Source organism: Rhinolophus sinicus, linkage group LG05 (assembly GCF_036562045.2).
Source record: "Rhinolophus sinicus isolate RSC01 linkage group LG05, ASM3656204v1, whole genome shotgun sequence".
Classification (NCBI taxonomy): domain Eukaryota; kingdom Metazoa; phylum Chordata; class Mammalia; order Chiroptera; family Rhinolophidae; genus Rhinolophus; species Rhinolophus sinicus.
Genome location: NC_133755.1, coordinates 16,060,680 through 16,084,893, shown reverse-complemented (window position 1 = coordinate 16,084,893; position 24,214 = coordinate 16,060,680). Strand labels below are relative to the sequence as shown.

Here is a 24,214-nt window from a genome sequence, read left to right as displayed (position 1 = left end):
CTGGCAGCTTTTCAGAATCAGTATGAGGGACTGAAAGAAACAACTGTGATAGGATCAATTCTCCAATGAATCTATTCATTCTCTGTGGGATGTGAGTTGACACCTGAGGTTCTGGAAAGGGCTGTCATGGATGACACTCAGAAGCTCCAGGGGGCATCTCCACCCAGGACTTGGATGGCGGAATTTCTCTCTTCTCTTGACCCATTTCTTCTGCTCTCCCCAGGGAAGCCCATCCCCTATTGCCGCTAGCTGTCCTCAGCAATCCTGTACCTCTCCTACATGCTTTTGTTCCAAAACAACCCATCTATTTCCTCCCCCTTTATGTAAATTCCTAAAAACTGTGGTTGACCTGGTGTTCTGTCAAATCCAAAGAAAGTAATTTATACTAAGGGGTAAGAGACTGATAGGCTTAACCATTCAACGGAGCATTTGCGTTTTTAAGGAGAGTTTGTAACTGCAAACACATCTCAGGCAGTTGGCTTGTGCACGGGAGATCTCTTTAAAGTCACTTTCAGTTACACGTGCCTACTGGGCCACTCCTACCTGGTGCTTCAAGAACAGGGTTCAACTGCTGGCTCCTCTGCGGAAACCTCAGGCCCCGCGCTCCGGGGTTTGGGCTGCCAGGGTGGGCGGGGACACAGGTCCTGCGCGCCCCGCCCGGGAGAGGTCCCGAAACCTCTGCCCGGGCCTCTACGCGCCCGGAAGGAAGCCGCAGCGGAGGAGGGGACGACCGGGTTGCCCCAAGTGCGCCTCACCTGCGGGAGGGCGCATACCCGGCTTTTATCCTTCCAGAGCGGGCCTGCCGGGAGAAAGCGCTGATTTGCCCATCCTTTCTGCCCGCCGCCCACCACGCAGCAGCCGCCTCCAACCAGCCGCAGGGTGCTGGAGCGCAGGCCCACCGGGGCCCCTCCAACTCTCGCCCTGCGCCGCTGCTCGCCTTTCTCCCCCTTCCGCGCGCGGGTCCGGGGCCTGGAGCGGGGTGCCTCACCCCCAACCCTCCCCAACTCTGGGACGCGCTCGCCAAGAGGGCGGCGACTGCGGGGAGGGAGGGAGGGAAGGAGGGGCGCCGCCCGCCTCCCGGGGCCTGGAGCGCGCGTGGCCCCCGAGCCGCCAGCGCCGCGAAGGGACTCACAGTGCAGCGCGCCGCGCCCGGACTCGGTTGGCTCCGCTCGGCGCGCGGGCATCAGAGGATGCTGGCGGGCTTCCCCGGTCTCGGCCCGCGCTCCCGCCGGGGAGGGCCCCGGGTGCGCCTCTAGCCAGGACACCGCCCCGGAGACCACTGCGGGGGCGAGAGGGAGGGGTCCGTCCACGCCGCGCACACCGGCCGGCGAGCCGCTGCTCTCTAGGGGCGGGCACCCCGAATTTTCCAGTCCCTGTCGCCTTCTCCTTCCTACTGCGGCCGGGCGCCTGTGGATACTGGAGGCAGCCCTGCGCCTCTCCCGGCTGGATCCCGGGCCTGACGGCAGGGGAATCGCGCTGCGGCCGGGGGCCATGGCGCTGGCGGGAAGGCGCGGCTTCGCGGAGAGCAGCCGCCGGGCGCGCTGAACCTCCTGCCCCGCCCGCGTGATCCGGCCCCGCAGCCGAGCGGGGACCGGCCCGGACCACGAGGCTCCCGAGTTCCCTCACAGGTAAGCGCAAGGGCCGGCCTTCCGGAGGGCACAAAATGCCCCGAGGTGGGGAGCCCGAGTCACCAAGGGCTGGGTGGGAAAGGAAGTAAACAGAAGGAAGATTCAGGAATCCCCGGGATGACTCCGGCTTCTCTCTGGCACGTTGTATCTTCAGCTTCTCAGGCGTCGGCCTGGAGGAGATTTAGGTGAGGAAGTCAGGGCCTGAGAGAGGAGAGACGATACAGAAAGAGACCAGGGGTGCGAAGGATGGAAAGGGGCCAGGCCCTTCGGCCAGCCAGAGACAGGAAACTGAGTGTTTGGATGGACAAGACGAAGTGTGTGTGTGGTCAGTGGTGGCGGGAGCATGCAGATGGCTGGAGAAGGCCCTGGTTCCCGAGCCTCTAGCAGCAGTGGTTCTTTTATGAGGGGTAGGTGGAGGGTGATGGAGAAAGCACAGGTAGGCAGGAAGAGGTGCTTCTACTCAGCCGTGCCCTTTAAGTTCCAGATGATCAGCGCTACCTGTGCCCTGGAGACCCACTCTGCGTTCCTGCCCGAGGTGGCCGGCCCTCAGCCTTCCCCCGCTCTCAGAGAGCCCTGGTAGGTGGTCCATTCCAGAGTCCTTCCACTGTTCCGGGTTCACTGGTCCAGGGCCAGTAGAAGCAGACACCAGTCAGAATGCGGAGGAACCAGGGCTTCTCCGACCCTGAGTACTCAGCTGAGTACTCCGCCGAGTACTCCGTCAGCCTGCCCTCTGACCCTGACCGCGGGGTGGGCCGGACCCATGAAATTTCTGTGCGGAACTCGGGGTCCTGCCTCTGCCTGCCTCGCTTCATGCGGCTGACGTTTGTGCCCGAGTCCTTGGAGAACCTGTACCAGACCTACTTCAAAAGGCAGCGCCACGAGACCCTGCTGGTGCTGGTGATATTCGCAGCCCTCTTCGACTGCTATGTGGTGGTGATGTGCGCTGTGGTCTTCTCCAGCGACAAGCTGGCTGCCCTCGTGGTGGCAGGCGTCGGGCTGGTGTTGGATGTCATCCTCTTCCTACTCTGCAAAAAGGGGCTGCTCCCGAACCGGGTCACCCGGAAAGTGGTGCCCTACCTGCTGTGGCTGCTGATAACAGCCCAGGTCTTCTCCTACTTGGGACTGAACTTTGCCCATGCCCACGCGGCCAGCGACACAGTGGGTTGGCAGGCCTTCTTTGTCTTCTCCTTCTTCATCACGCTGCCCCTCAGCCTCAGTCCCATTGTCGTCATCTCTGCGGTCTCCTGTGTTGTGCACACACTTGTCTTGGGGGTCACCGTGGCCCAGCAGCAGCAGGATGGGCTGAAGGGGATGCAATTGCTGAGAGAGGTGAGTCTGCCTTGGGTTTCACCCTGTGGCTTCCCCTCCCACCAGCTCACAGACAAAGGTGGTTTGGTACCTGTTTTGAAAGTGAGGGTTGGCATTATTTTCTTTGCCCTTGAATCAGAATGTGTCCTGGGGGCCTCGTGGGCTCTCAGTTGCCTGTGCAGGAAGGACCAGCTCTCCCTCAACCCCTGGCTTTTCACTAGAGTTTGTCTGCTTGGTTCTAGAGACTGAAGGATGTCAGGACATTGGACCTCAGGGCCACCCTGTCACCTGTGCGCAGTCCAAGTGGGTGGCAGGAAGGCCCACGTAGGCCTGGTGTGGAGGTAGCATTGTCCTGGCCATTCCCTTTTGTTGACCTCTGCCTCTTGTGGGGAAAGAGGCTCCCTTGGCTTCTGGTCTCTACTCTGTCATAGGCTGGCTTTGAAAAGTGGCTGACATGTGTGGACGCAGTGCCACTCTGTCAAATGGGGTAGTGTCTGCCTGCCTTTGTGATGTGGTTGTTGTCAAGATCAAAGGAAATGTGAGTGAAAGTGCCCTGGGAAAACATGAAGGGCTGTAGAAAGGGAAGGTGCTATTGTCACGGATCCATGCCTGCTGCTGGGAGCTCAGGGTGCCCTGAGCCACTGGAGGGTGCTTCTCAATGCAGAAGGCATGGTGTGGGGACACAGACAGAAACAGTGGTGCCGACCATGGTGGCAGAGGGTCCGCTAGTTCTGGAGGATGCCTTCTGCTGGAAGGGTGGAAATTTATCCTCACCTTAACCAAGGGACAGTATTGTGCTCCACTGGGTGCCAAGACCCCGCTAGGTGCTGAGAGGCCACAGATGCCGGCAGATGTGATTCTCAGGCCTTCTGAGTTGATTTGATAACCCATCTGGGGGACTCCGCAGGTCTTAGAGTCAATGAACTCCAGTCATGCGTCCTGCCTGCTTCCTCCTTATTTGTGCATGAGACGGAAAGTGACCTGCTCAAGGCCACACAGCTAGTTATGGCAGTCATGTGGCTGGAGTGTCCATTTCTCAATTCCAGTTCTAGTACACGTTCTCCTACGTCACACTGCTGCCTCCATCTCAGCCAAAACCATTATTGTTGTCTCCGGGGATTGGGAGCTGAGTCTCTAGGTGCCCAGCAATGCCATTGGTGGTTGATGCAAGAACCCTGTGGGGCCAGATTTCCTATTGCCTCCTACTTGGTTAGAGGAAAACATAGGTTTTTCTCTCTCTTTTTTTTTTTTTTAACTTTTTCCTGGTTCTTAGACCAGGATTCTTCCTATTTCTCATGGCTCATGCAGTGTCCTCTAATGGAAGCTCTGTGCCTCTCGATTCTGCAGCTGCATATGCGTTCATGCAGGCACAGCAACAGGTCTCTTTATTTTTCGCCCAGTGCTGTGTTCATGTAAGGTGACAACCTGCCATTACTGTCATGACTTCCGGGGTGGTGACTTAAGCTTGTGCCTCTGCCTGTTGAGGCCCCTGCTGGAAGCTGTCTGGGGAAGAATGGCGAGAATCATTCCTGTTAGGAATCAGTAGGAAGCTTGGGGGCAAATAGGCAGGTGGGCCTGGCAGGATCTGGGGCCCGTGATCAAACTCGGAACAGTTACCTTCTACCAAAGTCTCTTCTGGTTCTTTCCTCTCCACTGGGGCCTCTGGACTGCATGAGTTTCCCATATGCTTTCTGTCCATCCCGGGAGCAAAACAGAAATTCTCCCCTTTGGAGCCCAGAGGATGAACCCATGATTGCTGCTTTCCTTTGGGCGTTGCTAAGAAACAAACACCCAAACAGATGAGGAAACAGAAAAAAGATAGAAAAATAAGTAAATCAAGAAAAAAAAAGAATAACAATGTTAGCCCAAGAGAGCACGTCCCAAGAGAGCACGGCCTTGACATGGAAGCATTGCCCTGGATGTGGCTTTGGGAGTGAAGGCGATTTCAGTGGGCTGTGTTCCAGAAGTTTCTCAGTCACTAGTTTGGGTCTAGTGTGACTTTCAAAGATGCCTGGGTTCCCAGGCCCACCCACCAAAGTCTTCCTTAAGTCACGATGTCCCTGCTTTGGTCTCTATGAGTACAGTGGAAAGCGGGGGTGGGTGGCATCGTTTTCTTTGCCCTTGAATCAAAATGTGTCCTGGGGACCTCTGGGGCTCTCAGACACCTGTGCAGGAAGGACCAGCTCTCCCTCAACCCCTGGCTTTTCACTAGCGTTTGTCTACTTGGCCCTAGGGACTGAAGGATGTTGAACATCGGCTGTGTGGCCCTGCGTTGCTGTGGGGAGAACCCCGTGATACAGCTCCCGCAGCCATAGAGTGTCACTCACCTGCCGGCTGCTCTTCTGGGCCCATGTTACCCCATGGGATGGGGGCGCTATCAAGGATATGAGGGGGTAGGGCCTGGAGGACAGGGATGTGAGCACTGGGGAGCCAGACCCTCCCCCAATCTGGGTAATACCAGGTTTCTCCAGACCACAACTCCTCCTTTCTTTTCTTTCTCCTGCCTGTAGACTCCCCTTTTCCTTCTCTTCTTCCAACACCTGTTAGCTCCAGCCAGGGACTCCCTCCTGGCTCAGTAAGGGATGAACTCAGTTTGACAGTTAGAAGCAGACACTGAATTTAGGGGGCTTGTGAGTGCTTTTGTTGCCACTGTCACTGGCAGCACTGAAGAAGCCCAACATTTCCAGTGCCCAACTCGTCTTCCTCTGCACCTTCCCCTCCTTGCACCCCCCGCAACCCATACTTGGCTCCGTGTGGGAAAGACAGAAGGAGTACAGGCCTCCGGACAGCCTGACATGTCAGAAAGCCGTATAGCCTTTCCCGGGCTTTTCTCATGGGAGGCAGGCAGGTGGGTGCCCACAGGTAGAGCAGGTGGAGTCAAGGGATGTCGGATTGGGGTGTTGCTGGGGCTTCGTTTGTTAGTGAATGAGTAAATATTACTGAGCAACAGGTTTGGGCCTCGCAGCCTGCGGGGTCTGGGAATGAAGGGGTTAGATGATGCTGGTAGGAGGCTGGGGGGGAAGAGAGCGTGGCATGGGGCTGGGGTGCTGGGGTAATGGGGGGACAGGAGGAGCGAGCGGCAGCTGGCAGGGTTTTCTCACCTCCCTCCGCTTGCCTGAGCCCTGGAACCACCAGACCTGTTAGGGCACAACTTGCCCTTTACTACCCCAAATTGATGAAGCAGAGGGGATTGAGAGCAGGACCAAGCAGCAGCTGCTGGCTGAGGGTGAAGGGGAAGGTGGGGTGGGGAGAAAATGCAGCTGAGATGGTGCGGGACGTTCCTGTGGCTCCCGGCTGTTCCTGAGACATTCACGGGCGCCCACATACACCTGTTAGCTTCTGACAGGGTCGTTAAGGAGTGAGTCTGTGGCAAGTTAGGGGTAAAGAAACCCTGAAAAATATAGCTTCATTTCATAGCAGAAAGGCTAGTTGGGAGCAAAATTCTCTCATGGAATTAATAGCTTGTTTAGACCTTTATTCACAAATTAGAATGTGCTGGAGCCGTGGAGGTGTAACTCCTTTCCCACCTACAAATTACATAGCAAACCGTTCACCCAGTGAATGAACATTCTGCTCTGAGGGGCTGGCGGCAGCTGCAGTCGGGCAGGTGTGAGGGGGAGCCAACGCTGCAGACCCCCTGCGTGCAGGCTGGAGTTAAGGTTCTATACCCACTGTCCCAATTAAGCCTGGATGTTACTGGTTCCATTTTATAGATGGGAAACTGAGGCTCAGGGAAGTTGAGAGGAGGTAGAGTGGCTAGATAACTGGGGAGGGTCACTGGTGAGTGAGAAGTGGGATGGTGGGGGGGGCACGGGGGGGTTTCCCCAAAAGCCTCCCTTTGTCTGGAACCCAGGCTGCTAGGCTCCCTCCTGCTTCTCTGGCTGCCTGCAAATGTCTTTGCTAAGCAGTGTTGAGACTGTGTCAAGAGGTGGTGGTGGGGTGTCAAAGTATCCTAGGACGTACCCCTCTCTCTCCTCCTGGGAATTGGACGCAAGGAGAGGGACGTCCGTGACAGAATGTTCCTTGTGGGAACATGGCTGGGAGTTCATGAGACACGGGGGGAGTTGGAATAGGAGCTGGGGGGTGGGCAGGAAGACAGCAGCCAGGGGCTCTGAGCAGCAAGAGGCAGTCAAGGTGGGAGAGGTGTGCAGGCCTCGGGATGGGAGGAGGCATATCCAGCCTGGTCTTGGCTGTCTGGCCTTGGGCTCTGCCATTGTCCCAGGGAGGGACAGAAGGGGTCATCCTTCCATGGTCAGTGTGCAGAGGGGCTTGTTAAGGAAATGCATAGGAGGGCCGTCAAATTCAGCTGCCTAGGAGGAAGAATAGTCGATTATCGAACATGTAAACAGCTTTGCAGAAAGTCACCACCACCCCCAGTCCTTTCCCCTGTCGTGTTTCTCTGTGGCCTTTTCTGATCCTTATCTATGTGTAAACAGGTTTCCCAGTTCGTCATCACTGTGCATATACAGTTTAGGTCCCACCTTTCCACCCACATTATTTCACTGACATTTTGCTGTGAGCATCAGTCTTCGTGTTTATTACGTTAAATCAGCACTTTATCATCAGCTTGGTTTTTCTGGAGAGGAAACCGAAGCCCAGGGCTGGGCCAGTGGGGCCAGGTCTAGACACCAGTCTCCATTGTGTGTGGGGGTGTCCCCTTGCCCCCTCAAGCCTCCCTCCTGAGCTCCAAGGTATGCTTTGTGGTTACATGTATGTACACACACACACACACACACACACACACACACACACCCTTGCATTGTCTGCCCAGCAGCCCTGGTAAATTCTCCATGAGACAAAATTGCTAGGACAGCAAGGTTATTCTTGTTCTGCAATTTCTTCACAAACGTACAGTGAATCCCACCTGCTCGGAATGGATGCCCCAATCCTGAATAAACATTCATGACCCCCCGTCCTCAGCTCTCCTCTCAGGAACATGCACACTTTTTTTTTTTAGAAATTTTCATTTTTTTAAAAAGATTTTGTTGGGGAAGGGGAACAGGACTTTATTGGGGAACAGTGTGTACTTCCAGGATTTTTTTTCAAGTCAAGTTGTTGTTCTTTCAACAAGTTAGTTGTGGAGGGCGCAGCTTAGCTCCAGGTCCAGTTGCCATTGCTAGTTGCAGGGGGCACAACCCACCATCCTTTGCAGGAGTCAAACCGGCAACCTTGTGGTTGAGAGGACACGCTCCAACCAACTGAGCCATCGGGGAGCTCAGCGGCAGCTCAGCTCAAGGTGCCGCGTTCAATCTTAGTTACAGGGGGCGCTGCGCACCATCCCTTGCGGGACTCGAAGAAGCGAACTGGCAACCTTGTGGTTGAGAGACCACTGACCCATGTGGGAATCCAACCGGCAGCCTTCGGAGTTAGGAGCACGGAGCTCCAACCGCTTGAGCCACCGGGCCGGCCCAGGAACATGCACATTCTTGATGATAGACTTCCATGGGTACAATCCTCCCAGCATTCGGATGTGTGCTCAGAGGTAACACCCAACCCACGTGGAGTGTAGACAGGGTGCCCGCATTTACTGAGCTCTTGCTGTGTTTCAGTCGAGTATCTCCCAGCCAGAGGTAGACATTATTTTTATTTTACAGATGGGGGAAACTGAAATGTGTGATGAGTGCAGTGGCGCATCCAGGGCCATATATCTAAGAGCTGATGGAGCAGGATTGGAACCTAGGTCACTGGGATCCCAGAGTTCTTCTCTTCTGCAGTCATGAAAGAACGCCTTCGATCTTCCCTCAGAGACCATTGAGATACAGTTCCAACCAGATTGGGTCTTTGGTCTTTGAGCGCATAACTATTAGAAAGAGCAGCTTGGGGGATGCGGTGGTGTTTCTAGGGGCAGACCTATTCCCATTGATCAAGGAGCACACTGTCTGGGGGTTTAGTGTTGCAACCAACGGCCCCTATACATCTGTGGCTATAGGAGGCATCATTACAGGACGCTGTAGTAACTGATGTCCATAATGATGACCCACTCATCAAAAAAAATGTTAGATTACATTTAGTATAAAGTGGGACATAGTGTTGCATTCTAAAAGCATTTTTATCAGAAATGGATGAAAACAACTTTGGACAGATAAGGATTGTATTTTGGCTCTTGAGGAAACTCACTGATGTGGATGGCTCATTTCTCAATGGCCTTACTTGCATAGATATTCAGTCATTTACCATGTGTTTCAGTTGTGCATTGCTGTGTAATAACCTCGAAACTTAGTGGCTTAAAACAATAACAAATATCTTGTGATTCTGTGGGTTGACTGTGCTCAGCTGGGCAGGTTTTCTGCTTTACATGACCCTGGCTGGGGTCACTCACTTGGCTGCCTAGACTATTTCATTCAGCCTCCAGTGTTCAGCTGACAGCTGTGCTGGCAAGTTCTAAGAAGGCCTTACATGTCTGGAGCCTCGGCCTTACATGACTTTTCCAAGTGGTTAGCTTGGGCTCACAGCATGGTGGTGTCTGGGGACCCATCAGAGTTGGGCAAAGCAAGTCACAAGGCTAACCCAGGTGCACAAAAAGGGGAAATTGCTTCTACCCTGATATGAGAGTGATGTGTACATTCAGGGAGGGAGGGAATGGAAGGCAGCCATCTACTAAACCAGGGACACATAAGGGAGGCGGGGGAGAAGGAACTGAAGAAAGCCAAGAGTCTGGTGGGGTTCAAAATAACTCTGTGACCACAGGATGCTTCAGAAGTTAGAAGTGTGAGCCAGAGCAGGGTGTATATAACTTCTGAGGGTATTGATTTTCTACGAGAGCCAGTACATCATTTCTAAGATTTTTGGAATGTTTCAGAAACTGTGCTGCATAAAAAGGCGATGGCTTGCCGTTCATCTGTGGCCATTGCCTTGCGTTCATGAGAATTCCTTCTCAGCTTTTCAAACATGCATACCGCCTTGGTCCAGAGCACTGTACCAGGGTATGGGGAAGCTGTCCTGCCTCTGATCACAACCCCGGCACCCATCCTGGCCCTTTCTCTCCACACATTAGCTGTACAGACAGCTTGGCTCTGACATTTGTATTCCTTTCCCAGGTGGGTATTTGCTCCTGTATGTCTTTCAAAAATTTTGAATTTGTCTTTCTTAGCAGGTTGTCATTGCCTCGAGGAGAGATTGAGACCCGTAGTGGAATTCCTTTGCAGCCCCTGACAGTGCCTTGGTCATGGCCATCGTTCTGTAAATGTTTGTTGAATATATACATCCTTACTCTTCTTTTACCTTTGTTTCCTTCCTCACCAACACTCATTGAGAGCTTGATACATTTTGGCTAGACCCAGGCTACGGGAACTGTTCTGGTGTTAATCCAAGTAATTTGAGAATGTTTTTTTAAAGCAAGATTTATATGACTCTTCAAGGATGCTAATCAATATTTCTTTCACCACTTTCTGGTCTAGGGATAAATCAGCAACAGAAAGTGAGTCACTGATATCCTGTTGGCCAAATTCTAATCTCCTCCTTGGGCAAAAATGATTTGCATAAGATTACACAGAAGAATGGCTGAGCAGAGCAGACTTGGAGCTCTCACCGTCCCACCTGCCCCACTTGTTCCTCTAGTCTAAGGAGACGACAGGTCGTTCCCTCCATTGCCTATCAGTCATTTTGTCAGGGCTGCAGCATTGTTCTAGGCGGGGTATAAAAGGATGAGTAAAACTCAGCCCTTGCCTTCGAGGAACTCACAGATTGTGGTACATGTCTTGCTAGTGAGAGAGGGCCTGCCTTTGGAAACAGAGGAAGGCTTCCAAAGAGCTGGTCCTTGAGTTGGGCTTTGAAGGATGAGTAGGAGCTGGCCAGCAGTGAGAACGGGCCTTTCTGGTTAGAGTCATAGGAGGGTCTCACTTACTTGGGACTGGTGAGAATTACTGTGTAACAGGAGCATGAATGGGTGGCAGGAGCTGGAGAGTGAAGGTGTAGGGAAGCCAGATAGCAGAAGGGCTAAGAAATTTGGGCTTTATTCCTATGATGATGAAATTTGGGCTCCATCGAAAGACTATAAGCAGTGGACAGATGAGATCTGATTTACATTTAGAAGAATGATTCTGGGGGACTTGAGTGAAGCCAAGACTGATTGGCAAGCTACTGAAGTCATCCACGCAGGACCCCAGAAGAGCTGTCCACCAAGATGGACACAGAGGATGGAGAAGACGAGTTCCGTCTGAGGTGCCCGTGGGACATCCAAGTGGGGCTATCAGGTTCTTCAGTGGATAATTATTGAACACCTTCTCTATGCCAGGACCTGGGCTCAAGATCCAGAGCTTAGAAGAGAAGTCTCAAGTTCAGATTTGGGAATCATTAGCGTTTAAGTGGCACCCAAACCGTAGCAAGGATGAAGGGTTGCCCAGGGAGAATGCATCGAATCAAGAGGGAAGAGCGGGGCTCAGGACCCAGCACCAGTGGTGGTAGGGTCCCTAGCATGGAGTGTCCATGCCCGATCCCTGCGTCTACTTCCTGCCCAGGCTCCTGCTTGTCCCAAGTGGCCTGTGATGGGTGGACAGAGCAAGAGGGAGCCCCTGTCCGATGGTGTTTGCACCACTGGTTGGTTCTCTTGCGTTTGGGAAACTTGACAAGTGGAAGTGAGGTGGGGCCAGGGCGTTAGGCGGGAGGCTGGCTTCTCAGTGTTGTACCAGGCAAACAAGGGCACAGCCGTGTTACTTTGTTAGCTGGTGGGAGAGGGGTGGATAGAGAGGCACTTTACAAACTATAAAACACCGTGCAAATGCTAGTTATCTTTATTGCGCTTAATCTTGACAAACCATCTCTGATCTTTGATCTGTGAATGAATCAGACCAGGGTTATTATTCTTTTGTTCATTTCTTTTCTGTGTAACCAACTGGCTCTTTTCTTCTCACTGTGAAAGCATTATTTTAAAGAAATTTTTCTATTATAAAGTGCTTTATAATACTGCAGAAACTTTGGAAACAAGAGAAATGTATTGTAATCCTATCTTAATCAATTTTTTTTTGCTTGTTCTTTCTAGCTTTTCATATGGAAATTTTTACATAGCTATGCACGTTACCCCTGCTTTCCTTAGCTAGCTTTGTAGCACAGACTTTTTTGTATTTTAAATTAATCTTTACAAGAATCAATTTTAATGGCTGCATATTATGATGTTGGCTAAATGTACTATAATTAACTTAACTGTCCCTTTTCTGTAGGGCATTTGGTTACTCTTAATTTATCATTTATATTTTATTTACTGATTTATATATAATACCAGCAGGCCCATTGCCTCTCTCCTTTCCCCTCCTGACCATTTTATGTCTGATGCTTCTTCTTTTTTCTGCTTATGTTTTCTTTCATCTGTTTCTTCCAGAGAAAACCCTTCTTGTGGTTCCTAAGAAATTTGCTTTGATTAGTAATGAAACCTTTTCTTGCCTTTTCCCTTTTCTCTCTTTGAGAACATTTTCTTTGTTGTAAACAGAAAAGAAAATGACGTGTTTCAAAACAAATCCCACCCCTTTATCCCTTTTGCCCCCATTCAAAGCCCCAATGTAAGTGGACTGGATTTGAACTTGGCAAGAGTCCTGTGATTGTGGTTTGTTGTTCACATGTCATTTCAAGACGAGCCCCCATGAATGTAACTTGGTGCCAGCTGAGTCAAATCTGGCAGTGTGAGCTCCTTGGTGGGTTCCTCGGCTGCCCAGGGAAGGCTGAGTTTTTCACCCAAGGGGACGGGGCTCTGGAGAATTGATCCCCACGGGTCAATTCTTAAGAGACTGACCCATAAACCCAAGGCTCGGTCACCACCTAATGATGGTAGGTGGACCTTCGCCCTCCCAGGGAAGGGAATATTAGATCTGTTATTGGGTACAAATTTGCTACAAATTCCTAAGAAACCAGATCAGTAATTTTCTGAAGGGGAGCCAAGCTCATTGCATGGTATTGCGTGAGGGTGGGTCATCACCCCAGGCTGGGCTGGGAGCCACCCCCACCGCCCCACGCCCCACGTTCTCACTTCCTTGTGTTGGACGACTCTTGTCAGCTAGACACAGCCTCCCTCACATTGCTAGAAAAGTGGCACAAATTCTCACTCTCCAGCTCTCTTTTTTCTAAACGCCTACACTTGATTACAGTTTATCTTTCATTGGTGCAGGATTAAGCACTCTGGAAGACAGTATTAATCCCCCACCCCCACCAATTGGCATTGTAGTTAATATTATGTTGGCATCTCTGAGGACAAATTTGGGACATTGCCTCTTAATTTTAGTAAAGGGCCCAATGTAGGGTGTTTAGGGAGCATTTCCTATCACTTCCATCATATCTTGGCTCAGACCCACTGACCTCTACAGTTATAAACTTAGGGTCCTCGAGAGCCTGACCCACAGGTGGGCTTTCTGCTTTGGGAATCTGTGATTTGATGTGGATTCTCTTGGCTCCTCATTTAGCAGCTGTGAGATCTTTGGGACGTTATTTAATCTCTCGGTCTAGTGTCTGCCTCTGTGAAATGACCAGTGATACCTTCATCACTGGGTTAGGGCAGTGATGAAATGTACCAGCGGATGTACATGGCCTGTCGTGCAGGGCCTGATACGCAGCTGGCACTAGAAATGCCTGTTGCTCTGGCGGGCATTGTCATTGTCATTATTATTGGCTGTGATGAAGAGGAGTTTTAGAAAAGCCTGGGTCAATCCCTGGGAGGGAAGAGCAGCTCCAGGTTCCAGGTGGTCGGAGTGCACCTTGATTGGGTTGTCTCACGCTCATCCCGCCACCCCTTTTTTTTGTTGGACCATCATTTTTTTGTTATTGTTGCCTTATAAATGTTACAGAGATGAAGTTTTCCCTATGAGGACAAAGAATACTGTACTTTTGGTGCAGGTTTGTTTTGTTTGTTTCTTTTTGTTTTCATCATGGCAGTGGCTTTTCACTTAATCTTTTTCTTTATTCCCTATTTTTGGGAGGAGTGAATTACGAGTAGATGGCAGGTGGAGTGACAGACACGGTGAGAGAATCTCTGGAATGACTGGACTGGAGGACTGCCAAATGTCTCTTCCCATCCGTCAAAGCCCAGAGCTGTGTGGAACATGTTTCTTTATTGCAAATCAAGAGGACCACGGGTTCGTGACGTACCCCTCATGACTCTCATGACTGGATTTAGGGGGGGGAAGGACACGGAGCTCACAGTCCACCTTGCAGGCAGTGCCAGAGCCCTTCGGTGGGACCGCGCACGTCCTCTAGCCTTTGTCTCCATGTCCCTAGGGATGGGGAACTCACGTTTCTTCAGAACAACCTAACTGGTCTGAAGACTGTCCAAACTAGTTACAAAGAACATTGACATAGGTCTTTACAGTACTTCTTATCTATGTCACGTCATTTGGTCCTCAGGCCTTTGCTGTGAAAGGACATTTCTGTGGCATTTTATAGATAAGAAAGCAGAGAAGGGACATGGGGCAGGTAATGAAGTGGTGGGGTCACATAGTGAAAATACAGGTGGGCGGGTCTCGAGTCCAAGTCTCCCAGATCCACATGCGGTGAAAGTCCTTTTATCTGATGAGATTGCAAACAGTGAATGCAAACAGTTGAATGATAGTGACGGTGGTCATGGGACAGTCTGTCAAAGCGCACAGAACAATATACCGAAAAGAATGAATTTTACTGGATGTGAAAAAAAGGGAATTAAAAAAAACAAATGCTGGATGGTGGTCAACAGATGGCCTCAACAAGTGTGGCAAGAGCTATGATATCTCAGACACTCTGTGGGGTGGGGGTGTGGGGGGGCTTGTAAAGGTACAAAGTGACAGAAGTGTTCCATATTGTGGGGTGTAATCACACAGCTGGATAAATTTGCCAACACTCATTAAAATACACACTTTAAATAGGTGCTTTTTATTGTATGTAAACAGGAAATCAAGAAAGTAGATTTTTTTAAAACAGTAAAATCCAGGAATCACACCAAAAATTGCACAAACGTATATAATTTATATATATTGAAAATAACGTATTTTAGTTGGAAACATTTATTTGTATAGTCGCTTGCTCATCTTTTGTTGAAGGGAAAGATCTTTTCTTTGCAACTGGGTGCCCTCACCGGTGTATTTTGTAGCCTTCATTTGTAGCTAGGATGTGTTGTCTATAATTTCCAGTTCCCTTCAAGTGGAGGGAGAATTCAAAGTCACGTGGAAATAATCTGGATACAGAAGCCTAGATTTTTATGACATTTTTCTTTTTGGCCAAATTTTTATTGTTGTCTCATCCATTTCCATTTCATCAGCAATTTCTTTCAGCTACTCACATTTACCAGAAGTGTCCAACATAATTCACTTTACTTGCCTTAGAAATATCAACTTCCTTTCACACTCATATTTCATCTGTTTAGGTTCTGTTTACTTAAATTATGTAAACGCAATACCAAAAAACAGTTGACATGAGCAGGTTTGTGACGAAACACATCTGATCTTGGGAGAGACTCCGAAAGTTGGAACAGAACTTCAGGGGGGTTCCAGAGAGGATCCTGTGAGCTGTGCGTGTAAGGTCAGTAGGTTTTACAGAGGGTGGGAGGTGCTGATCTGGAATATCAATTTGGAGAGCTTCAGAGCTGTGCTGTGCTCCTGCCCCATCCTGCTCCCTCTGAGCGTCCATTACTGGTTCTTGTTTATCCAGAGGAAGTAACACACACCTCCCTCTTGTTTTCTATCCAGCAGCTCTTCCTTGAATTTAGCCATCTTACTCTCCCTTCCTCTCCTCTTTAGCCTAAACCATCTCATTTTTTCAAGAAGTCCTCAGGAAACGTGAGGTCTGGAGCTCACATCATCCTGGGTACTTTGCTGGCTGCAAACTGAAACATGATGATGCCCCAGGACAGCAGTGCCTTTTCTGAGTTACATGCATTTCCCCCTTCTGCTCTAGGAACTCTGTCCATCCTGCCTTGTTGCAGACACAAATACGCGAGGTATAAATTCTATAGCTCTAATTTAAGATTTGGTAGGGTGGGTGGCTTCCACTCCTGGAAAGTTGAGATATCCTTCATGAAAGAATTAGAGTCAGCATAAAAACTCAAGTTAATATAGAGAAACCCACTGCTGCCTAGGTGGCAGGTCAGCTCTGTGGAGACTGATGGAGTGTTCCCTGACCTGGCAGGATGTGCTATTTAAGGCAGTGGGGTGAAGCAGAAGAGCCTTTCTCGGGGACCATTTAGCCAGAAACTGCTGCTCGTGGCTGGAGGTTGTGTTTGCCTTCCTGAACTGTGCTGACCATGCCGTGTTCTCCCACAGCCTGCACACCCAATGTCGCCCCCCTTCCCCTTTGCTTCTCTGTTCCTGTCGCCCTGCCAGAGCAGCCGAGATCAACACAGTTATCAAGTTAACTGGAGTCTGACACATCCCCTTCTTGGTCTGCTCTCTTCCTTTCTTGCAGGGGTGCTGTATTTGTTGTTGATTACTTAAAATGTGTAGTTTCATTTGTATGCCTCTTGATGGACATCTACCTTCCATTAATTTATTAATGTATCTTTTCATTCAGCCAAACTCGAATGGCCCTGGACTCATGTTTGCACAAGTTGTGGGGTGCTGGGGATACAGAGACGAGTACGTGGGGTCCTGCCTACAAGGGAGGCCCAGCTTGTTTTATGTCCTTTCTTAACAAACAAACAAAGAATTATTATCTAGATATGGGCCACGCACAGATCAGTTCCTCCATAAATATTTGCTGAATGTTGATGCATGAATTATTGTTAGGCTGAATCACATTAAATCACCAGTATTCAACCAACTTCAATTTGCCAAAAATGGCCATTTCATTTCATATGGTTCAATCTAATGTAAAATAACAAATGTGTTTATTATGGAAAGCCTTTAAAATACCAAATAATATGGAGCTATATTACCCATAGTATTAGCCCTTGAGGATACCTACTGTTAACATTGGGCCCCTTTCTGCAGATCAATAGGAAGGCTGGTTTTTCTTCATGCAACTGCTTGTTGTAAGATATCATTCAACCGAGGCAGGAGTATAAGGAATGAAAATGAAAGCCCTCCTCCCACCTTCCCTCTCCTGCTTCCCTTCCCCCAAGCAACCCTTGCCAAGTGTTTGGTGTGTATACTTTTAGAGAACTTTCAATGAATTTGCATATATATATGTGAATATATGCACATTTAGGTTTGAAGATGATTTATGTAACTTTACGCAAATCAGTGAAACAAACCTCTCAGTGCTAAGGTCTGCACATTCCTCTGGTAACCAGTTTCCCTCTCAGGTGGTGAAGTGCACCTGCAGCCATTTCCTCCTTCAGCTAGGAGGTCCCACTCGAGGTCTGTGCTGGTGACCTCGCATGTGCGGCTGAGCAAGAGCCAGATGGAGGCCAGCTGCTCCTGCCAGCCTCCAAAAGGACTCTTTCATGTACCATTGAGCAGGAAGCACAGGCACAGCCCTGCCCAGCAGTCTGATGGTAGAGGCAGCAGCGTGGACAGCAGCATCCCGACCCAGAGTGGAGTGTTGCCATTAGATCTGGTCCCAAGTGAGTGGTTTATTCATTGGGAGTCTCAAAGGTATCCGAATCACACACGTCAGCTCGCAGGGCAGAGGAGAGAGGGTGGTAGTTGTGAAGAAGGAGGCCGAGAGTCAGGAAGCCAGGCCAGGGGCTGGATGCCCAGAGCTCTGGGCGATGCAGTGAACCCCACTGGGCCTCTGTTGGAGGGCTGGGGCTTCATTTATCCACATCCCTGTCAAGTGCTGACATTCTTTGTGTTTCTGATTTTACTTGTTTTGTCGTGTGTTTTTTTTGTCAGTGAATAGGAGTTGAGTTCAAATTCAGCCCTTCTGTGGGTGCTGGGCAAACCATTTGATCTCGCCGAATTTGGTTTCTTCCTCCATAGGCACGGAGGATAGAGGGCATGTCACCTGGAGAGTAAGAGTCAGATGCAGGAACAGGTGCTGGGTTCCGAGGCTGGATCTGCCACTCGCCAGTTCTGTAATCTTGGTCCAGATGCTTAGCCCTCTCTGTCCTTCGTAACTAAGCTTCTAAGTAGAATAGTGCTTGCCTCCTAGGGCTGCCATGACGATGATGGTGCCAGCTCTTACTGGGTTGTGGTAACGGATGAGACAATGAGTGAAAACACCTTTGTAAACCTCAACGCCCCATTCATGTGCAAGTGTTACTATTATTATATGTTTATCTTTAACTATGTAACCCCCCAAAATGTAACTATTTGCTGGTGCTATGGTGTTTCTCCAAAAATAAGGCCTAACAAATAGCAAATAGAAAATAACAAAAAGCATGATTTTTCAGGATGATATTCCCTGAACATAAGCCCTAATGCGTCTTTTGGAGCAAAAATTAATATAAGACCTGGTCTTATTTTCGGGGAAACACAGTAAACTGCATTTTGCTTGAGTGGGATTTACAAATCGGGGTGAGTTGGAGTTTGTACCTGAGAGGATCTTGTTCCTGCTGTCCCCTACTGCCCACATCTCTTCTGCCGAGAGGGACGCCTCGTAGCTCTTACTGAGTGTTTCCGTAGAGGACACTGAGGCCAAGAGGGGAAGTGCCTTACCCAAGGTCACAGAGTGAGGCAGTTCAGAGCCTTCATCTCCTGGCCCCCAGGCCAGTGCTCTTCCAACCCCTCAGAGAGCTGATGAACTGTGTGACACTGCTTGTGTGGTGGGACAGGGGTCTGCCACGGTACAGGAAATTGAAAGGAGACAGAGGGTCTGTTCATGAGTATACTGTGTGTTTCTACTTTGGGAACTTATGTGGAGATGAGGGAGCTTCAGAAGGGTGTGGGAGGGGCAGGTGGGCATTGGAGGCAATTGACATTGGGATATGGGATCACAAGTGTGAGTGAGGGGCCAGTGGGGTGTTAGGAGGAATTTGCTCAAGCAGGAGGCTATTGAGTATGTGGTTGTGTAGAAAAAATGACAAGATGGAGAGGGGGACGTAAAGGGAGGGCTTGTGACCTGGTGTGGGAGTGTTTGAAGGGGATGGTCTGGAGTTCTGTGCTATTGAAAGAGTTTCCAGTGTAAAATTGAGATGGCCTCGGGCTTCAAATCTTCTGCTGGTGAGCTGCTCTTGGTTGCATGGTTAATTTTGTTTTTTTTCTCCCCACCTTGGGAATTCTGTCTGCTTCCCTGAGGCCTCTCAGGCCTTACCAGGCCAGGGTTCTCTGCCCCAAGATCTGGAGCCAGAAGCTTTGTGGTTTCCTGGAACAGGATTGCCTGCTGCTGCTCCCTGGCTTTAGAAGAAGGAAGTCAGAGGCTGGAATGGGTTTTTCCCCCAACTATTGAGAGGCTACATTGACAGACTGGTCTGAAAGTGCAGATCCTTAGAGGGTAGTTCCTCTAGCTCAGAATAATTGACTTAATCTCCTATGTGGCTCATTTTTCCCTTTGGAAAAAAGGAGAAATACTGCCTGAGTCACTCCTTCATAAAATACTGTTTGCTCAACTTCTCCCTCAGGGAAGTGTTGCAAAGGCACATTTTGATATAATCATTACTCTTATTCCCATCCCAGAGACAGCAGGATCCAATACCTAGCTTCTGGGTCTGAGGGTGGGATTTATCCCAACATGACTGAAAGGACATCCTCAAGCCCTCAAGGGGCCACTATAATACACAAGACCTGTGAGAGTACAGAGAAGAAAACATCATTCTGCCTTGGTTAGGAAAGGTCTCGTGGAGGAGGCAGCACTGAGCTGGGCCATGAAGGGCAAATTGGATTTTGAGCCCTAGATAGGTAGGGAAGGGGTAGAGGTGATTGCTGGTGAGCAGTGATTTGGTGGATGAACATACATGTATTAACAGAGAACCTTTGTCTGGAGAATTGAGTGTGTGAGATAGTAACAGAGAAGGCTGGAAGATAATTTGGGATCTGAAATGGCCCTAGGAAGCTATTTGAGATAGCTTTGACTACATTCTGTAGGCAGTGGGGAGCAGTGGAGTCCTAGAAGAACAGAACACAGAAAAATATTTGGAGTAATAATGGTGGAAAATTTTCCAAATTTGATGAAAACCATAAGCCCATAGTTTAAGAAGCTCAATGTAAGTCAAATAAAAATAGAAAGAATCACACCAAGGCACATCATAATTAGATTGCTTACTACTAGTAATAAGGAGAAATTCATAAAAACAACAAGAAAGGAAGAGAAAAAGACATTACATAGAGAGGAGCAAAGATAAGAATTATAGCAGATGTCTGGGCAAACATTATTCAAGGCAGAACACAATAGAACTGAAAAATAAAAATGGTCAATCTAGAATTCTATACCCAACAAAAATATCCTTCAAAAAACAGGAAGATGAGATGAAGAATTTTTATAGACAAACTAAATTTGGGAGTATTTATTACCAGCAGATCTGCACTATAAAAAATATTAATGAAAGTTTTTCAGGCAGAAGAAAATGATACTAGACAGAAATTTGGACTGCACAAAGGAATGAAGAGACCTTGAAATGGTAAATGTGGGAAAATATGAAAATTATTTTTTATCTCTTTAAAAGACTAAAGCAAATATATAAAAAATTACTGTGGAGTTTATAACACATAGAAGCAAAATGTATGACAACAATAGCATAAGTACAGGAGGGGAGAAATGAAAGTATACTGTTACAATTTTCTTATATTACATGTAAAGTAATAGTTGAAGTTGTATATTGCAAATCTCAGAGCAACCATTAAAAAAGCATAACAAAGAAGTATGGCATACAGCCAATAATGGAGATAAAGTAGAATGATAAAATCAAAAGATGGCAGGAAAAGAGGGGGGAAAGTAACAAAGAACAAACAAGTCAAAAATCAAGATGATAGTTTTAAATTCAGCTATATTTATAATAATACTAAATGTACGTGATATGACTCCATTTAATATGCAGATATTGTCAGACATACAACAAAACAAGAATCAACTACTAGCTATTATAAAGAAACTCACTTTAAATATAAAAACAGAAATAGATTAAAAGTAAAAGGATGGAAAAAGATATTCCATGCCGACACTAATCAAAAGAAAGCTGGGGTGGCTGGCTATATTAGTATCAGACAGTATAGGTGTTGGAATAAGAAATATTACCAGGGATTCAGGGGAATACTTCATAATGATAAAGTAGTCAATTCATCAAAAAGACATTACCCTAAATATATTTGCATCTAATAACAAAGATTAAAATACATGAAGCAAAAACTAAGAGAACTAAAATAAAAGGGAGAATAGACAAGTCCATAATTATATTTAAAGATTGCAATACTCCTTTTTCAATTATTGGTAAAATAGACAAATTAGTAAGTATATAGAACGCTTGAATAACCTGAACAACCAGCTGGACCAAAGTATTATTTATAGAACCCTCCACCCAACAACTACAGAGCACACATTCTTTCCAAGTGCACTGAAATGTTCATGAAGATACACAATCTGCTGGGCCAAACACAAGATTCAATGCATTAAAAAATGATTGAAATCATGCAAAGTATGATTTCTGATAAAAATGGATTGAAGTAAAAACAAATATATCTTGAAAATCCCAAAATGTTTGGAAATTGAAGAAAACATACCTAAATAACCCATGGATCAAGACAGGAGTCACAAGAGACATTAGAAAATGTGTTGAATTACATGAAAATTAAAACACAGCATACCAAAATTTGTGGGATGCAGGCAAAGCAATACTAAGAAGGAAATTTGTAGCATTCCATTTTTATGTTAATAAAGAAGAAAGGTCTAAAATCAATGACCCACCTTAAGTACAGCAGAAAAATGAAATCCAGAGTGAGAAGTAGGAAGTAATAAAAAATAAAGACAGAAAATAGTAGACAAACAATTAGAGAAAAATTAGTGAATCCAAAACTGGTTCTTTGAAAAGGTCAATAACATTGATAAACTCTAGCTAGATGATCAGGGAAATGAGAGAAAATACAAATTACAAATGCCAGGAATGGAAATGGGAACATGACTACAGGTCCTACAGATAGTAACAGCATAATAAGATGTTACAAACTACTGTATGCCGACAAATTTGCCAACTTAGACAAATGGGACAAATTACTTGAGACATAAGCTACCAAAGTCAAATAGCTCTGTATCCAATTAAAGAAATAGAGTTTGTAGTTAAAAATCTTCCCCAAAGAAAACTCCAGTCTTAGGTGGCTTCAATGCTGAATTCCACCGAACACTTAAAAGTGAAATAATACCAATTCTACACAAACTCTACCAAAAAAGGGAAGAAGGGGGGAACATTTCTCAACTCAGTTTATGAAATCAGCACTGACCTGTTAGCAAAACCAGAAAAAGACATTATAAGAAAAAAACCCCACTACAAATGAAGAGCCCTCATTGTGTGTGCAAAAATGTACGATAAGAAGGTCAGACAAATAGGAAAGAACAATGAAACTGTCTTTATTCTCAGATGACACGATCAATGTAAACCATCCCAAGGAATACACCAAACTGCTACAAGTGAGTTTAACAAGTTTGAAAGTTACATGGTTAATATTAAAAGCTCTGCTCTATTTTTTATATACTAGCAACAAACAATTGGAAATTGAAAGAAATACATTTAAAGTAGCATCTAAACCTATGAAGTACTTAGAGCTAAATTTAACAAGATGTTTGCAAGACCTTTATAGTAAAAGCTATAAAACAGTGCTGAAATCAAAGATCTAAATTAATGGAGAGATGGCAGATAACAATATTGTTAAGATGTTGGCTCTCCCTAAATTGCTATAGATTCAATTCAATCCAAAATCAAAATCCCATCAGTCTTTTTTTAGTAGAAATTGATAAGATGATTTTAAAATTTATATGAATACACAAACTAGAAAAGCTAAATCAGTGTTTAAAATATTAGATGACTTATGCTATCTGATTATGAGACGTAATTTAAATTGTAATCAAGACAGTATAGTATTAGTCTGAAGATAGACACTTAGATCAATGAATCTGAATAAAGTTCAGAAATTGACACACACAACCAATCAATTGATGTTCATATAATCAATCAATGTTCAACAAAAGTGCCAAGGTAATTCAATGGAAAAAGGATAATTTTTTGACAAATGATGCTGGAATAATCAGATCTCCATATCAAAAAATCGTAATTCCTATCTCACCCCATATATGAAAATTGCCTTGAAATGGATCATTGTAAGATTTACACTATTAAACTTGTAGAATAAAACTTAGGAGAAAATCTTTATGACCTTGGGTTGAGCAAAGATTTCTTACATGGAGGTTCAGTTGAAGCTGCTTATCTTATTTTCCATGAGGAGGTTTCATGGGATTCGCTAGAGAAGGACCAGGAGCGTGTCTGGCTCCAAAGCCAGTGCTCGTTCCATGACATCGCACTGCGTTCCGTGGTCGGGGCTGGAGAAGGACATGTTGACCCATCCTTGCTCAAGGCTCATTGGTGACACCAGGCAGCACTTGGGCTGGAGAGGAACTTGATAAGTACAGTATGGGCGGGTGGCTCCAGCAGCTGCTGGCATTGCCACGAGAGGCTTCCCAGTAGAAGTGGCCAAGGGATGGGAGAGGGGCTGAGCCCTCTAGCTGGAAGCAGGGTCTTGGGGTCTGGCTGGAGCTACACTGCCAGGCTGGCAGCCCAGCCAGAGCACAGTGGACACCGGTGGAACTGTAATTGGTATCTTGGAGACCAGACAGGTAGTGGGGGGCGGGGCTAGTGGCAGGAAGACAGCTGAGAGATGTATTGGGGAGACAACCTTAGTGGGCATCAAGGTGAACCTGATAGGACAAGGATAAGGGCCACAGACTCGCACTTAAGTAATAAAATGCAGCAATAAGGTTATACTTCAGTCCAGTGGTCCCTATGTAGAGCTGGCTGCATTGGAACGCCCTGGTGGGAAGGCGAACTTTGTTCAGAATACAGATTCCTGGCCCTACTCCAGATACACTAAGCAGAGTGGCTGAGGGTGGAGCCTTAGAATATAACCACATCAGGGTTGGGAACCACTGATATGCATCACCTTCCTGAGTGATGAAAATAAAATTCCCAAGTAATATTGGGAATTTATAATATGCCTAATCACAATAGCTAACATTTATTGAGACTTACTGTGCATCCAGCGGAATATTATGCCGTGTGCTTTACACACACGTTGTCTGAATGAGTTCTCAATCCCTCCCGGAGGTAGGAACTGTTCTTATTTCACCAAGGAGAAAGCAAGCTTCGAGTGGTGGTGACTTGCCAAGGCCACAGCCAGTGGTGGTGGAGTTGGGATCCAAGCCCAGTTCTAATGGCTCTGTTTTACTGGCCCCAAGTTTACCTTGCTGCGAGATGTGTGTTTGTGGTGGGGTGGTTTGGGTTGGCACAGATGGTCATCTGGACCCACAGAGGAAGG

General features: G+C 47.5%; 1 protein-coding gene across 3 annotated transcripts in view; it reads left to right on the top strand.

The window, feature by feature from the left end:
- The first annotated feature begins 572 nt into the window (after positions 1-572).
- ADCY3 (adenylate cyclase 3) overlaps positions 573-24,214 on the top strand; it is a 75,676-nt gene continuing 52,034 nt past the window's right edge. For 2 of the 3 annotated variants that reach the window (XM_019712741.2, XM_019712740.2), the window contains exons 1-2: positions 573-1,628; positions 2,107-2,957. In XM_019712741.2, coding sequence (XP_019568300.2) covers positions 2,283-2,957 — 675 coding nt within the window. In that variant the 5' untranslated portion in view covers positions 573-1,628; positions 2,107-2,282. The remainder of the gene's footprint in view (positions 1,629-2,106; positions 2,958-24,214) is intronic. The other variant, XM_074331762.1, reaches the window with a different exon arrangement.